This window comes from Nicotiana attenuata, chromosome 5 (assembly GCF_001879085.1).
Source record: "Nicotiana attenuata strain UT chromosome 5, NIATTr2, whole genome shotgun sequence".
NCBI lineage: Eukaryota > Viridiplantae > Streptophyta > Magnoliopsida > Solanales > Solanaceae > Nicotiana > Nicotiana attenuata.
This window is the reverse complement of record NC_031993.1, coordinates 13,520,802-13,536,615: the sequence shown is the minus strand read 5'-3', so window position 1 is coordinate 13,536,615 and position 15,814 is coordinate 13,520,802. Positions and strand designations below refer to the sequence as shown.

The 15,814-nt window shown below is 35.7% G+C and overlaps 1 protein-coding gene across 1 annotated transcript; it reads left to right on the top strand.

The window, feature by feature from the left end:
* LOC109225339 (ALA-interacting subunit 1-like) lies at window positions 11,359-12,792 on the top strand. Its single transcript, XM_019389966.1, has one exon. It carries the CDS (start codon window positions 11,548-11,550, stop codon window positions 12,595-12,597), a length of 1,050 nt encoding a protein of 349 aa, XP_019245511.1. The 5' UTR covers window positions 11,359-11,547; the 3' UTR covers window positions 12,598-12,792.

Here is a 15,814-nt window from a genome sequence, read left to right as displayed (position 1 = left end):
TTCAAGAAAATAAATGCGAAAAATAAAGAAACAATTTTTTTGGGGAATTTTCAATTTTCATTAATAAAACTGCTAACTTTTCTATTACAAAAGACTTCAACATACTCATTTCTTTGGAATTTTAAAAACTTAACAAACAGACTGAAAACAACTTCTAAACTGAAATACAGACATCGATGAACGAAACTCATGAATACATAAGTGCTTCGACTCTTGGGGCCCGGTGGGACATCATTCGGTCTTGCCACAGACCTATGCCCGAGATCCCCTTGAAGACGCTCCAAATCACTCATTATTTGGCGGACGAATGTCATTATTGCAGCAAAGAAAGTGGTTTAAGTCATGTCCTCACATGCTTGGTATTTCATGATGATGTAGTCGGCTATGGCTCTAACCCTCTCCCAGATAATACCCTATTCTTGAAGCAAGCGCCCGATTTGCTGAGTTCGAGCTTCTAGCACCTGAGTGTCATGATGGTTTTGATTCTGTAACTGTTGCATATCCTCCTCCATCTGGGCCATCAAAGCATAACAACATTCCCTATCGGCTTTAAAATCTTTAGCCTGTTTAGCCGCCTCATTCTCAAGGGTAGTTAGCTTTCTCTTCAGATTGGTGATTGTCCCCTCATATTTTCTTTTCATTTTTTGCACAAACTCTACCCGCCCTGCTGCATTCTTTGCCAGTTGTGCTCGGACTCTTGCTAAATTGGCTTCAGATTTCTCTAAGTCATCTTGACACTCGAGCACTTTCTTTCTCAGACCGTTTATAAGCCTTTCATCAGCTCGGCTTCTCTCCGGGTTTCTAGCAGCTATTCTCATTTTCTGGATCTGAGCTTTGAGGGCTTCGTTTTCCTGAGCTAGCTTCTTCTTGTCCCCTTTATCTGCAACAGCTTGGACACTGTTGTCAAATTTGAGGTCCCTGATTTGTCCCTCTAATTTACTTATCTTGGCCCTATAGCTTGCTTCTTTCGTCAACCAGTCCCACTGCTCCCGCGAGTCATTAGTGGATTGTTGAACATGGGGTCTCTTAGCAGGTCTCTCGGGCTCTCGAGGGATTTGGAACCTTTTACCGAACCAGTTCATGTAATTGGGGTCTACCTCACCCCTAGCTAAATCACGCACCAGAGTCTTAGGTTCTAAGAATCTGCATTCATTCCAAACTTTACGAACTCTCCCTTCTGGGAATACGGCCTTTGGGCCCAATTCGACAACTTCTGGACTCAGATCTTCGTCATGGGGAATAGTTTGAAACCTGCCCAGTTAGCGCAAAACCCGATGAGGAGCATATGGCTGAATGCTCCGGAGACCCATTAGGAGAATATAGCACACTTCGTCTGACATGTATATGACTTCGATGATAGGGAGCCATCCAAAAGTCCACTCAATTTTGTCCGAGGTCAAAGAACTCAAGTGTACAAACCAAAGCCTCCGTACCCTCTGGAAATTCAACACCCACCACTCGGTTTTCAAACTCTTCGATGCAATTCAAACCAGTCATGCCGTAGTTCATATACCCGACACGGTGACAGAGATGTTCTTGTATCCACAATTGTAGTAGCAGGTTACAACCTTGGAAGAATCTTCCCCCTTCCCGGCATATGGACAAAGCTCGGTAAATTTTAGATAAGATCATCGGAATCAGGGTGCCATTAGCTTTCTTGATCACGGCATCAACCATTCCCACGAGACCCAATTCTATGTTGTCGTCTTTCCTCGGGTAGATTATGACACCCAAGAATGCTACTATAAAGGCCAAGCCCCGCCGTGCCTCCCATTTGTCTTTGTTTCCTACATGGGTCAGACCAGTATTCGCTACTTCAAAACCTTGGGGATTGCCATAACGATGGTACAAGAATTGGAAAGTGCAAAACCCTTCAGATAAATTCCCATCCTGAACCTCCCGACTAGTACTCAACATATCCAGAAACATGTGGGGAGATATTTTTCTTGGTGATACCGGGTACCGACTTCTAAGGTTTTCGCTAAGGCCAGCATAACCCGCAATTTCCTCTAGCGTGGGGTGAGCTCAAAATCAGAAAAGCGAAACACATTGTGAGTCGGATCCCAGAAAGGTATTAAAGCTTCAATCACATCTAATCTTGGTTTGATTTTCAGAAGTCTAACAAGAACACCCAAAACTTTAACCACAGTCCCTCGGCTGCCTTTCCCTAAGTCGTTCCACCACATATGGAGCTGTAAGGGGATCCCCTCAAGAGCTGCGAAGGGTTCAATTTCGTGCTCATCCTGCACATTTATTAGGGTGATTAAGTTAAAAAGATCATGACTCATTTTGACTCAAGAAAAGTTATTTTCAACATTTTTATTTCAAAAATAAAAACCCGGCATTGCAAATACGACCCTTCAGCACTTCAGGAAAGAAGATTTTAGGATTGTGTTTGCTAACCGGCCAAAAAAGTTGAAAAAGAGACCAAAGGTGGTTGTTCTTGCAAAAATAGCCTTCTGGCATCCTTTTGGGGACATTTGGCTATTTTAGACAAGAATGGCATCACCTTACTTATTTTAAAACAAAATTTTTGTTCTTTTTGGGTTATTTTTGCAAAAATAAAGTTGGACCCGATGGGGGTTGCCTACGTGTCCCACATCCGGTGAGAATCAAACTGGCGTAGTTCGGGCAGATTTGACATAATAAAACAACACTAACTATTTTTTTTTAAAACAAAATTTTCTTTCCCCTTTTTTTTTTTCAAAATTTCGGTAGAGTTTCAGTACCTTTTTGACATCGGTTTTTTTTTCAAAACAGGCAATTATCTCTCTAGCCCTCAAATTGATTTTTCTTTTTCCCAACTTTGTCCTTTATTCATAAGCCGGTCAACATGCAGTCCGAAGCAAATAAATGCACAAGTAGCAAGTAGAATGCATCAGGATGGTCTTTTCATTTCGGGTACACCTGTCCTAGACAAACCCAACCCCTGTGTTGAGTCTCCAAAGTCAAATGCACGTGATGCAAACAAGCGTTCCTACTAGGGATCCGGCATGAGGCTTTGTTATACTAGGTTTAAAGCCTGGGTGTATTGTTCTAGACCTGGCTTACCCGAGCGAACAGCTCGAGCCGAGGTGGGGCAGCGTACCGGGAATACAGAAGCTTCACCAGCTTTGCAACTTGTCCGAACCTCGTTATAAAATTGGGATAAGACTCTAACAGAAAAAAAGTTACACGAAGTGCACACTTTCCAGATGATTTAGAAGACTCAGAGAGAAGAGGGTTTCGTAGCAATTTATATACAATCCAAACACTATCAAAGCGGTAAAAGCGGCATTTAGCACATTAGGCTCAACATATAAAAATCAAATAAAACAAGCCAACTATAACAGTTATTCTAAGCTCGAATTCTTAAACCCTGAACCGAAGTTCTGGGTTTTATCCCCAGCAGAGTCGCCAGAGCTGTCACACCTCCTTTTTACACATCCGAAGGTAGTATAAGGGAGTTTTTCCAATTTAAGTGACATTATTCGAAATGGGATTATTTAATTATCAGAGTCGCCACTTGGAATATTTTAATTGGTGTTCCAAGTCACCGGTTTATTTTAAATCCCAAATCGAGGAAATTTCGACTTTCCTTTTGAAGTCTGCAAACCAGAAATTCTGAATAAGGAACTCTGTTAACCCGAGGGAAGGTGTTAGGCACCCCCGGATTCCGTGGTTCTAGCATGGTCGCTTAAACTATCATAATTGGCCTATTATCTGATTTTAATACATTTTTTAGCCTATGTTACAATTTTAACTTATTAACCTCTTTTAATTATTTTTTAGGAAGATTCAACGTCATTTAAAACACGTCTTGAACCACGTCACGTGAAATGCACCCGCGGTCCACGACACGTTTTATCTAACGTTGTTGAGATTTTAATTTGGGTCACATGAAATGCACACCCGAGTTTAAGAAAATTAATTTAAATTATGCGCCTAAAGCAACTACGCACTTTCAAGTTTGCGAGGGCCATAGAAAATTCAACTAAATGGCACACCTCGATTTCTAAAGGATTAAAATTAATTAAGTGAGGGCCATGCATTTTGAGATTTTATTTGGCATGGAACACCTCGATTCCAATTTCAAAAGAAGCTTGAACTAAACTTTTGAGGGCCATAAACTATATCTTACCTAATATGGCAAGCCTCCAATCTAATTAATGAAATCTAATCAATTAAGCACTAAGGGAATTGGGATTTTTATTCAAGCTAGCTAAAAGGGCTTGCGTTAAAAAACGTTTAATTATTTAAACAAATGGTTTGGGCCATCAGAGCAATTAACGGGAAGACTGGGTTCGACAAAGATGAAGCAGTGTCTAAATAACATAGAGTATGCAGTCCCATTTGCAAGTGCCTTCAGGCTTGGGCACAAAATGAGCCCAAATTTAGTGAAACAATGAGCACCCAGCGACATGGGACATGCAATTGAACATGAGATTGAATGTTCATCAGCTGGGCCGGCATTAGGCCCAACTCTTAGGACCAAATGATTCGTACAAAACCAAATAATGCCAATCAATTTATGCTACGTGAAACATGAAATTGAATTAACATTTTAACTTCTGAATTTTAACTATTTAACACAAATTAACTAGCTAAACTTCTAAATTTCAACTTTCATGCATTTTGGGCCAAGTCTACTGTGAGAAAGAATTAACAGCAGCAAATAAACAAACTGCTAGGCTCAAAAAGCAAGCCCAAGTAGCAGTGGTATACCATCCTCCTTGCAAGTGACCTTAGAGTCCAAAGCCCAAAGAACCTAAACCTTGCAAAAGCCAAGGCTGAGGATCAGGACCCAATATCGAGTCCATACCAAAACAAAATTACCATTTGCACCCAACAATATCCAGCAAGCCTAGTAGATTTCATAACTATACAGTAGCTGGGTCACAAGGAAGCTTCAAAGGCTACGGACTTCACATTACATAAAAAAAACAACACATCCTTGACCTTAAATATGCTGATAACAACAACAACCAAAAGTTCATGCTTAAAATCAATTCTAGGCTAATTCACAAATGAACATATGAAACTTAACTCTGCTAAGTCCCTTCTCAGTACTAACAGCAAGAAAATCCATGAAATTAACACCATTCACTTGAACCCAAACATTATACCCTCATTCTCAAATAACACTGATTCATTCTTACAGCTTATTAATGACATGAGAGAACTGAAATAACATGTATAACTTAAGATTTATTGCAGAATGTTACAGAAATGGGAGAAATAGAAGAAGCGAAACTCAAAAACACAATTTATATTCAGTCAGGTTTCCACTCGAAGTGCATGTTTACAATCACTTGTTGACAATAGTTTGGAAAATACCTGGAATGCAAGTAGAAAAACAAAGAGAAATGAGGAGTTATCAGCAAAATCAGCAATAAAACAGTATGAAATCAGCAGAGCAAGCTTCAAATTCTCGACCCAATTCCAGCCTTCTAAAACCCAGATTAAACTATTCTATTGAATTCTTGAAATTCTAATTTATCAAAGGAACTAGAACTCAAAAACCAAGCAAACTTCAAGCAATTTTCAGTGCTTTTTACTTGAGAGAAATGCCCAGCCGTTTTTCAATTTTTTTGTGTTTTTCAGTCTAAGTTCTGACTTATGAGTGAAGAAAGAATGCCTTTATAGGCAAGCCTTAGGGCAGCATAAAATGAATTCAGTTTTGCACTTTAATCCTTTTGGAATTTTCATTTTTGCTCTCATGTCCTTAGTTTGAAATCAGTTTTTCAGAGTTAATCCCAATCCCACCTTCTAGGCAGCTTCCTAAGTTAGTTACAAGAAATTCCCTAACCTAAAATTCCTAATGTAACCCATAAACCCCTAAAAATTACTTCTGAAACCCAAATGGGTCAAATTGACCCAATGACTTAAACCCAAATGAATGGGCTGCACTTTGAAAATGGGTCAAAATTGAACCCAGGGCCCAAACAAAATTAGACATCAATTTATTTATTAATGAAAAACAAAAACAGAAACAATTTGGATGATTTCAAAACCAAAAATCTAACTAAATGACTGACTAACTAATGAACTAGAATTAACTAAATTAACAAATCGAAACTAAACTAATTAACAAACTAAATGCAATTTCAAGCAAGCAAACGAAATGATTCTGAGACAATCTAATGTGCCCTAGAACGAAACTACCAATTCAAAAGATTCCAAGAACAATCAGTTTTTAAAGGCACTCAGAAACCAATTTCAAACAGAATTTAGAAATCATTTTTTAACAAAACTCAGAAATCAATCCATGAAACAGGATTGACTCGTCCTTTTGAAAAAGCAAGAAGGGGGGGGGGGGGCAGAAAGAAAAGAAGAAAAAGGGAAAACAAATGATGAAAACTTACCAATGAGGAATAAACAACCGTCAAACCCCTTGGATTTCGCCTTCGCTTTGACCAACATAAATATTTTCTTTCAATAGATTCAGCCTTGCATGGCTTTGCCTGAATCTTCATGAGAGAAAGGACTCCTGGGAGTCTCAACCTTGAAGGAAAAGAGAAACGGAGGAACTTTGATACCAATTTGGGGAACCCATGTTTTTTCAAGCTTGTTTCTTAGATCTGAAATTCTGACAAGTAGACGAAGAACTTTGTAGAACTGGTTGGGAATCTGAGACGAGGAGGGAAAGGGGAGTATGGGGTGCTAAAATGGTGGGGTTTAAAGGAGTTAGGGTTTTCAGTTAGATCTTCATTCGAGGATTCGAACCATTCAGGCTTGATTCGAAGGAAAAGGAGTGAGGATTTGGAATGGGGAGGTGAAGGGGAGTCTGTGGTATAGATTTGGGGTGGATTGGAGGCGGCACCACCACCGGAGGAAGCTAGGGCGGCGCTAGGGTTAATGGCTGTCTCTGAAAAGGGGGTGGAGTGAGAGAGACGAGTTAGAGGGGGGGTAGGGGGCTTTAGGACAGTTATATACTTTAGAGGGACCAGTTCCAAGCCGTTCGATCAATGGGAGATCAATGGCTCAGATTAAAAGACCTAAACGGTGTCGTTTGGTCATAGAGAAAAGCGAACCGGGTAGGGGAACGGTTCAGGGCAGGTTTTGAACGGGTTAAGGGTGGAATTGATTGGGCTTGGGGATATTTAATTAAAAGAGCCCAAAATCCTTATTCTTTATTTCCTTTTCTTTTCCTTTTCAATTTCTTTTTAATTTCAAATCCTTTTTTTTATTTTCAAAAATAAAAATAAAACCTAAATTAATTCCTAACCCAATTATACTACCAAATTAGGTTAATTACTAAAAATAATATTTACGACAACTAATTAATTACCAAATTAAAGGAAAACTACAAATTTCGAAGCTAAAATTAACAATGCGAAAATGAGTTATTTTTGTCATTTTTTCTATTTTTGTAAAACAAACTAATTTACTAATTAATCTAAAAAATATAAAATTAAATCCTAAATGCAAATGCAATATATTTTTGTATTTTTATGAATTAAACATGCACACAAAAATGCAAATAATCAGAAAATTCTACAATAACTCCTAAAATAACAAATATTTAAAAGAAAAATCTAATTTTTGGGATTCTGTAGGAGTAATTCATGTGAGGCAAAAATCACGTGCTCACAGTGTCCACTCGGAATGGGACCGTTAAATGGAGGGGTAAATATATTTAAATGGGTAATGGCAGGGATAGAAAGCATCGAATAGTATAACGAAGGGTACATATAACTAATATTTGATAGTACAGGGACACATATAACCCTTTTCCGTTTTAATTATTGCTTTAGCTCAAAAAAATTGTCCCGAAATAATTGTCATTAAAAATTCAACACTAAATTTATAAATTATTTCCAACCACCCTTATACAAAGATAGTAGTAGTTCTTTTTAATACTACTGAATTCTCCAAATGCATTTAATAGGGGTAACTTAGTAAACTATATATTGTTTATATTATTTTTTTAATAGCGTATAAAAAGCTAAAATGACTAGGGGTGGGCATAGTTTGGGCAAGTCCGAAATCCAAACCGAAATTCAATTTTTTTTGGATTTTTGGTTTGGATTTTCGGATTACGGATTGGATGTTGGATTTAATTTTTAAAATTGGACATTGGATTTGGTACTCAGATTTTTGGATATCCGAAAATCCAAAATCTTTATACTTTATATATAGTCCATTATCCATATGCCAATAGTAATAAGTTTAACACCCTACTTATTAGATATTATCTCATATATTAAATATTAATTACTAAATTATTTTTAGAATTATTTCTATTTGGACATGATTTTACTATGCTACTTCTAATCTACCATATTAATGTCTCTGTTTTATTTTTTTAAATAATAATTTCATTACTTGGATACTTTATTTGGATCATTGCGGCAAGAATGAAAAACTTTTCAGGCAATTTAACATGAGTACTTCATTTGGATATTCTTTTTTATAAAAAGCAGAAATATCTCAACTTATACGTTCAAAACCGAAAATCCATAATATCCAAACCGAGTAATCTGAAACCGAACTTAAAAAATCTGATCCAATCCGAACTTATTTGGATTGGATTTGGATTGTCATTTCTTCAATCCGAAAATCGAAAATCCAAACCGAAATTCACATACCCAATCCGAATTGCCCGAACGCCACACCTAAAAGCGACGATTAAAATGGAACGATAGAATAGTAGACAATTTTGCATCAGTAAAGCAACAAAATCATAACATCTAGAATTCATTTGTTGAATTTGGTTTAACCATGTATGAAGATTGTGGTTTTAGGTCTGTAACGCGAAGTTGAACAAGGAAAGAACTTAACAAAGTCAAAATCATCACAAACAGATTAATGTTCAGTCACACAAATTTATCAAACATGAGATTCCAAATTTTGGACTTTTGGTCATCGCTCTTTCACATATAATGAAACCTTAGTCTTTTAGCAAAAAAATAAAAAAGAAAAAGAAAAACCTTAGTCTTTAAAAACCCGAAAAATCGAACCAAATTGAAAAGCTAATCAAACCAACCAAAAAAATCGATACTTTTTAAGTTTGGTTTTGGTTTGAAATTTTAAAAACCGATCAAATTTGGTTTGGTTTTGGTTTTAATAAAAACAGAAACCGAAAAAAACCGAACCAAAACGACTATAGAAGTAGCTATTTAAATTTATTATTAGACCTATATATATGTATATTTTTATATAAAGTTTCTAAAATTTTATGGTACATATTAGTCGTTTGTATTTTTAGTCCAGTTTTTGCTATTATTATAATCTAATTCTTGGTCTTTACATTGTAGTTTGATTGGTAGTTTTCTTTTGCTAAGTACAAGAATTTATTTCATGTTAAAAATAATTAATTTTTAATTGAGTACTTAAATTATTCATCACTATTTGTTTCAATTATCATCAATATATCATGATAAATGATAGATTTCTCAAAGAGCAATTGGTTTGATAGTGTTACGTTGAAAATTTAGTCGACGAAATATGAGTTTGGTTGTGTATATCTCGTATTTAAGAAAAAGCCCGATAAATAACCCGAAAAAACCGAAAAACCGACAAAAATCGAATTGATAAAAAACTGAATTAATTGGTTCGGTTTGATTCCAATATTTGAAGAACCGACTTACTTGGTTTAGTTTCTTTTTAAGGAAATACCGAACCAACCCCTAGTTACAATAATTTTTGCCAGTTTTCTTGTTGAGCTATTTTTGCAACAAAAGAAGGGCTGGTCTTTTTAAAGATTATTAAGCTTAATTTTTAAATCCAGTCTTCGTAAAAATAGTTCAAGCAAGCACTTATTGGAAAAAAAAAAAAACAATCAATTTTTTAGAATTTCAAAGAAACACCACCTATGGGTGTCAAATTTGCACCAAATAAAATTTGTGGCCATAAAAATGTATACTACTTATTAATAAGTAACCAATTCTTTATCATTTCTAGAACACCTAATGTTAAGGCTAAAATTGAAAGAAAATTAATTCATTCTTACTTCCTCCATTCCATTTTACTTGTTCAAATTGTATTTTGCACTCTCTTTAAAAAAATATTAATGATATTTCAAAATTTAAATTTGACTACTAATACTTTAATTAGTTTAAAAATAATGACTTAATACTAACAGTACAATTGGAGAATAATATATATTTTTTTTCTCTTAATTTGTTAGAGTGGACTATACTGTGTATATTGATATTTGTTTTTGCATACCTTCCTCTATATTATGTGATTAGGCATGCTAGCGTTGAGCCAATCTCTCTACTTGCATAAAGGAAGGGTAAGGTTGCATACTCACTACCCTACCTATACCCTACTTATGAGACTATATTAAGGTTGGGTACAGTTTGGGCAAACCCAAAATCCAAACCGAAATTAGAAATTTTTGGATTTTTGGTTTAGATTTTCGGATTACGGATTGGATTTCATATTTAATTTTTAAAATTTTTGAATTTCAGATTGGATACTGGATTTGGTACTTTAGATTTTTGGATATCCGAAAATTCGAAATTTTGTAATTTATATTTAGTGTATTATTGATATGTCAATAGTAACAAAGTCTAATACCCTACCCATTAAACATAATCTCATATATTCAATACAAATTATATTAACTTACTATCATAATACTTTTCATTTGGACATGATTTTTTTATTGCTACTTCTTATGGGCCTTACTAATGTCTTTGTTGTATTTCCTTGATGGTGATTTCATTGCTTGAATTAATATTTTATTTGGATGATTGTAATGATAATGAAGAACTTTTTAGGCAATTTAACATGAATACTTCATTTGGATGTTCATTACTGTAAGAAGAAGAAGAAGAAGAAGAAGAAGAAGAAACATCTCAACTTATGAGCTCAAAACTGAAAATCCAAACTGATAAATCGGAATTCGAACTTAAAAAATTCGGTACAATCCGTATTTATTTGGATTGGATTTGGATTGTCAATACTTCAATCCGAAAATCGAAAATTCAAACCGAAATTTTCATCTCTAATTCGAACTGCCCCAACGCCCACCCGTAAACTACACTAAGTACGTTATTGTTTGTTGTACCGAAGTAAGAGAGTAAAAAAAAAAATAAGTAAAAGAGTCGGGAGAGAGTAATTTTGAAAAATAAATATTTTAAAATAACTAGTTTTAATAAGCATAACATTAATTGGGAATTAAATACAATTAAATATCTCCACGTTATGTGAAGAAAAAAGAAGGAAATTACTCTTCAGCATGCCATCCCACGCTATCATAATAAATTCATACCTACTCTTCAGCATAGAACCTTCCTTGTAATCTTCGCCCCCTTCTTTTCCAGAAGACAAATAAACGTGGATCAAGTCGTCGTCGTTTTAATCAAGAAAATACTAATAATACTATTCAAAGTCAAAGCAGGCATTCTTGAATTAAACAAATCAAAACGAGTAAACATACAGCTATAAACCATTCCTTCACATAATTCCCATAAAAAAAAAATCCCCTCTTCCTCTCCTAAATCATCTCTCTAATTAAACTCTTCCTTTCATTTTTCTTGAATTATTCACAATTATATAGTCGACTCCAACTTGTTTGAGATTAAAACGCAGTTTACAAAAAAGTCAACACAAATTATGAGTTCTAACGATCCATCGTCTAGCACTGGAGTTTTTGGATCGGATGAAAATACAACAATTAGAAGAAATTCAAAGAGACCAAAGTATTCAAAATTCTCACAACAAGAACTTCCAGCATGTAAACCAATCCTAACACCAAAATGGGTGATTTCTATTCTTTTACTTATTGGTGTTGTTTTTATTCCAATTGGTCTTGTTTCCCTTTTAGCTTCTCGAGATGTTGTTGAAATTATTGATAGGTATGATGTTGAATGTGTACCAAATAATTCAACAAATGACAAAATTGGCTATATAACAAATAAAAATCAAGATAAAACTTGTGTTAGAACTCTAAGAGTGCCCAAAAAAATGGAACAGCCAATTTATGTGTATTATCAGCTTGAGAATTTTTATCAGAATCATCGTAGGTATGTGAAAAGTCGAAGCGATCAACAATTGAAAAGTGCTAGTAATGTAGCTGATACAGGTTCTTGTGAGCCTGAAGATTTTGCTAATGGTAAACCAATTGTGCCTTGTGGATTAATCGCTTGGAGTTTATTTAACGATACTTATACATTTGCTAGTAACAATCAAGAATTGATTGTGAACAAAAAGGGTATATCTTGGAAAAGTGATAGGGATCATAAGTTTGGGAAAGATGTTTTCCCTTCGAATTTTCAGAGTGGGACTTTAGTCGGAGGTGGGAATTTAACGAATGTATCATTGAGTGAACAAGAAGATTTAATTGTTTGGATGAGAACTGCTGCACTTCCAACATTTAGGAAGTTATATGGGAAAATTGAGAGGGATCTTATGGAAGGTGAAATCATAAATGTGACGTTGCAGAACAATTACAACACGTATAGTTTTGATGGGAAGAAGAAGCTTGTGCTATCGACAACAAGTTGGATTGGTGGAAAGAATGATTTTCTTGGCATTGCTTATCTTACAGTTGGTGGATTGTGTTTCTTTTTGGCTTTGACTTTTATGATTGTGTATCTAGTTAAGCCAAGGCAACTTGGAGATCCGACTTATTTGTCGTGGAATCGGAATCCAGGAGGTAACTAGCATTGCAGATGAGGCTGGTGGCTTGTCTTCTGGTAACTGTTTGTGTAAAAGTTGTTTTTTGATGTGTTCTTGATATAGTTTTTAGACTCTTTTGCTAGGAAACAATGATATGTAATGAAGTATATTTCCTTTGATAAGTGTTTATTCAAATTTACATATGTATAATGGAAGTTTTTGCTTAAAGGAGCTTGTTCATTCTTGTCTTACAAACTATGGTTCGAGTTGATTATCCGCAGGTTGGCAGCATATAAAGTTTTTTGTGTCTTGTGATAATTGAAGGAGAGCCTTTGCTGCCATTTGACTAGGAGGTCACGGGTTCGAGCCGTGGAAACAGCCTCTTGCAGAAATGCAGGGTAAGGCTGCATACAATAGACCCTTGTGGTCCGGTTCTTCCCCAGATCCCGCGCATAGCGGGAGATTAATGCACCGAGTTGCCCTTTATACAAATTTCTTTTTGAAATGTTCTGCATTCAAAGTACTAAGATTCATTTGGTAAAAATCGATGATATGTAATGAAGTATTCGCGCATCTCGTGTTAACTATCTGCATACAAGTTTCTTATTGAAATGTTCTGCTTGTTGTATTAAGATTCATTTGCTAGCAAACAGTGATGAGTAATGTAGTATACCCTTTGATAGGTGTTTATTTAAATTTTAAGAAAAAATATATTCTGAAATAAGTTCACCAATGGAAGTAATTGCTTAATGGAGTTGCACACTATGTGCAAGCAGAATATCTGTAGAATGATGCAAATGGCTATGCAACTGTCAAGTTTGTCAATGCAACCTCTAATAAGAATGAAGGAGCATACAATATCCTTTCCTATAGTGTTTATTTTGGTTGAAGTTGGTAGAAGATTGATTGTACATCATATAACTTTCTAGGAGTAATCATTGAGCTGTAATTTGCGGAAAAATTGCACGGGCTAGTCAGTTTTCAGATTGGTCATTCAAACATAGCCAGCGATTGCAAAGTCAATGAAAAATAGCCACTATTTTGCTGTAACAGGGACCGGTCCAGCATAATATATTGGAGATCGGTGCACCTATGTATGAACTTCCAGCATATTATGCTGGAACTCCAACACGCGGAAAGTTCCAGCATAATATATTGGAAATTGGAGCACCGGTGTATGAACTTCCATCATATTATACTGGACCGGTATACTATATTGGAACTCTAGTATATTATGCTGGAGTTCCAGTATACTTATGCTAGAACTCCATTATAATATACTGGAGTTCCAGTGTACTTATGCTGGAACTCCAGTATATTATGCTGGAGTATTTTCCAGATTTTGAACAGTGTTTTCGTTCAGATTTATCTTTACATGAAAAGTGACTAAATTTCGATTACTTTAGAAACTGTAGCTATTTTTTGAATGACCACTTGTAAATCTGGCTATTTTGGAATTTGTCCCATGTCCTTTCCTTTGTTTCGAATAACGGCGGTCTTTACAACGACTTGTCACCTCGATTATTCCACTAGATACCTGCTACCAACACACGTACTGGTTAATTCTGCCCACCAAGGCTTTAGCATTTGTGAATACAACCTATCAAATTTGAACTCTGGTCTCCTATAGTTTTTCGTCCACTTCATTGACCGTTAGGCTACACCCTTGAGTTCCTCTTTCTTTTACTTCTTCACGACCCTAGGCCCTAGCCACCCCCGTGCGTTAAATGCGGGTTTCAATTTGTTTAGAAAAAAACGATGAAGTATTTTTCGGATCATTTATCTTGCAACTTGAATGAGGAACATACTATGTTCCACCAATAAGAAGTGACATGTTGACTAAAATGCAAAACTAATGGTACCATAATATTTTTCAAGTGTGAACCATAGGTAAGTTATACAGATCTTCAAGAGTTTCAAAATTTATGAAATTCACAATGATTTTTGTTGATTTATAGCATTTTGATACAACAACAACAACAACCCAGTATAATCCCATCAGTGGAGTCTGGGGAGGGCAGTGTGTACGCAGACCTTAACCCTACCCTGGGATAGAAAGCCTGTTTCCGATAGACCCTCGGCATCCCTCCCTCCAAGAACTCCTCGCCTCACTCTTGGGATAACTCAAACTCACAATACCAAGATAGAATTATTATACCGGAAATAGCCTTGCAAAAGCTAAAGTCTTGGAATTATCAAAAAGATCCAAAACTTTCACATTGAAACTGCTATTGGGAAACACTACATTCATCTGCTCCAATAATCTGCTCAAGTATTGGAAGAGATTCCAGGAGGCAGCTGTTGCTGCTAGTAAGGAAGAAAGGAACAACAATGACACAGTTCAAAATAGCTTCAGATGCTTCAATCTCAACAAAAAAAGAAAAAAAGGGCTTCAAATGGTCTACTCTTGGCTCTTGAATCTTGATACTTCTTCTCTAGCCACAAATTGGTAGAATTGTTATATGAAATGGTAATGTGTACCATAAACTTTGAATTACACCACCAGAAAATGACCTGAATACCATGTGCACATCGAGTAATCCTATCGGATACCTGCCACCTTCCACCAGCAACGGGTACCAGTTAACTCTATCCACCAAAGCTTGGATAGATGGGAAGAAATCATAGCCTCTGTCGGGACTTGAACCGAGACCTCATGGTTCTATAATAGTCACTAAAACAGGCAAGGTTCTTGAACCATGAAATCTTTTTATTTGCAACTTTTGAAGGTTATTGAGTCCTTGAGTCCAGCAGTCTGCTCCTTCAGCAAGTCAAATGATAAATACCTAGAATGAAGTAAATAGGCAAATAAAAAAAAGCAAAAACTCATGATAGGCTATCAATATGTACATGCAAGAAGATCAAGCAGTCAATAGTGTTAGAAAATAATAAACAAAAAAATGGCTTTGAGGCGTGAAAATCGACTGTCCTTAAAGAGTTATAGCCTGTATACTAATTTAGGGAAATACAAAACGATTCTCTTCAGGATACAACAAAGCCTGAAATAATACTTGTGATTTTTCTGTACTACTTCGTTGGAAATTCTTGAGTATTTATAGGCAACCAACATACCTTTTCAGAAAAGATGTCTTGTTTCACAAACAGACATATTCAGTTGGACCCTTTCATAACAGACACAATTATTTATTCGAATTTTGAATTTAAAATTCAAATAAATTTAATTATTTTCTGTCACAAAAATAAAATAATTAATTTTAGGATCCCACCCGGCCCAAAGACATAATATGGACAAGTGCTTAAA

Bases quoted from the DNA above. Each gene is read 5' to 3' on its own strand.
- LOC109225339 (XM_019389966.1), top strand. From the start codon at position 11,548: ATGAGTTCTAACGATCCATCGTCTAGCACTGGAGTTTTTGGATCGGAT.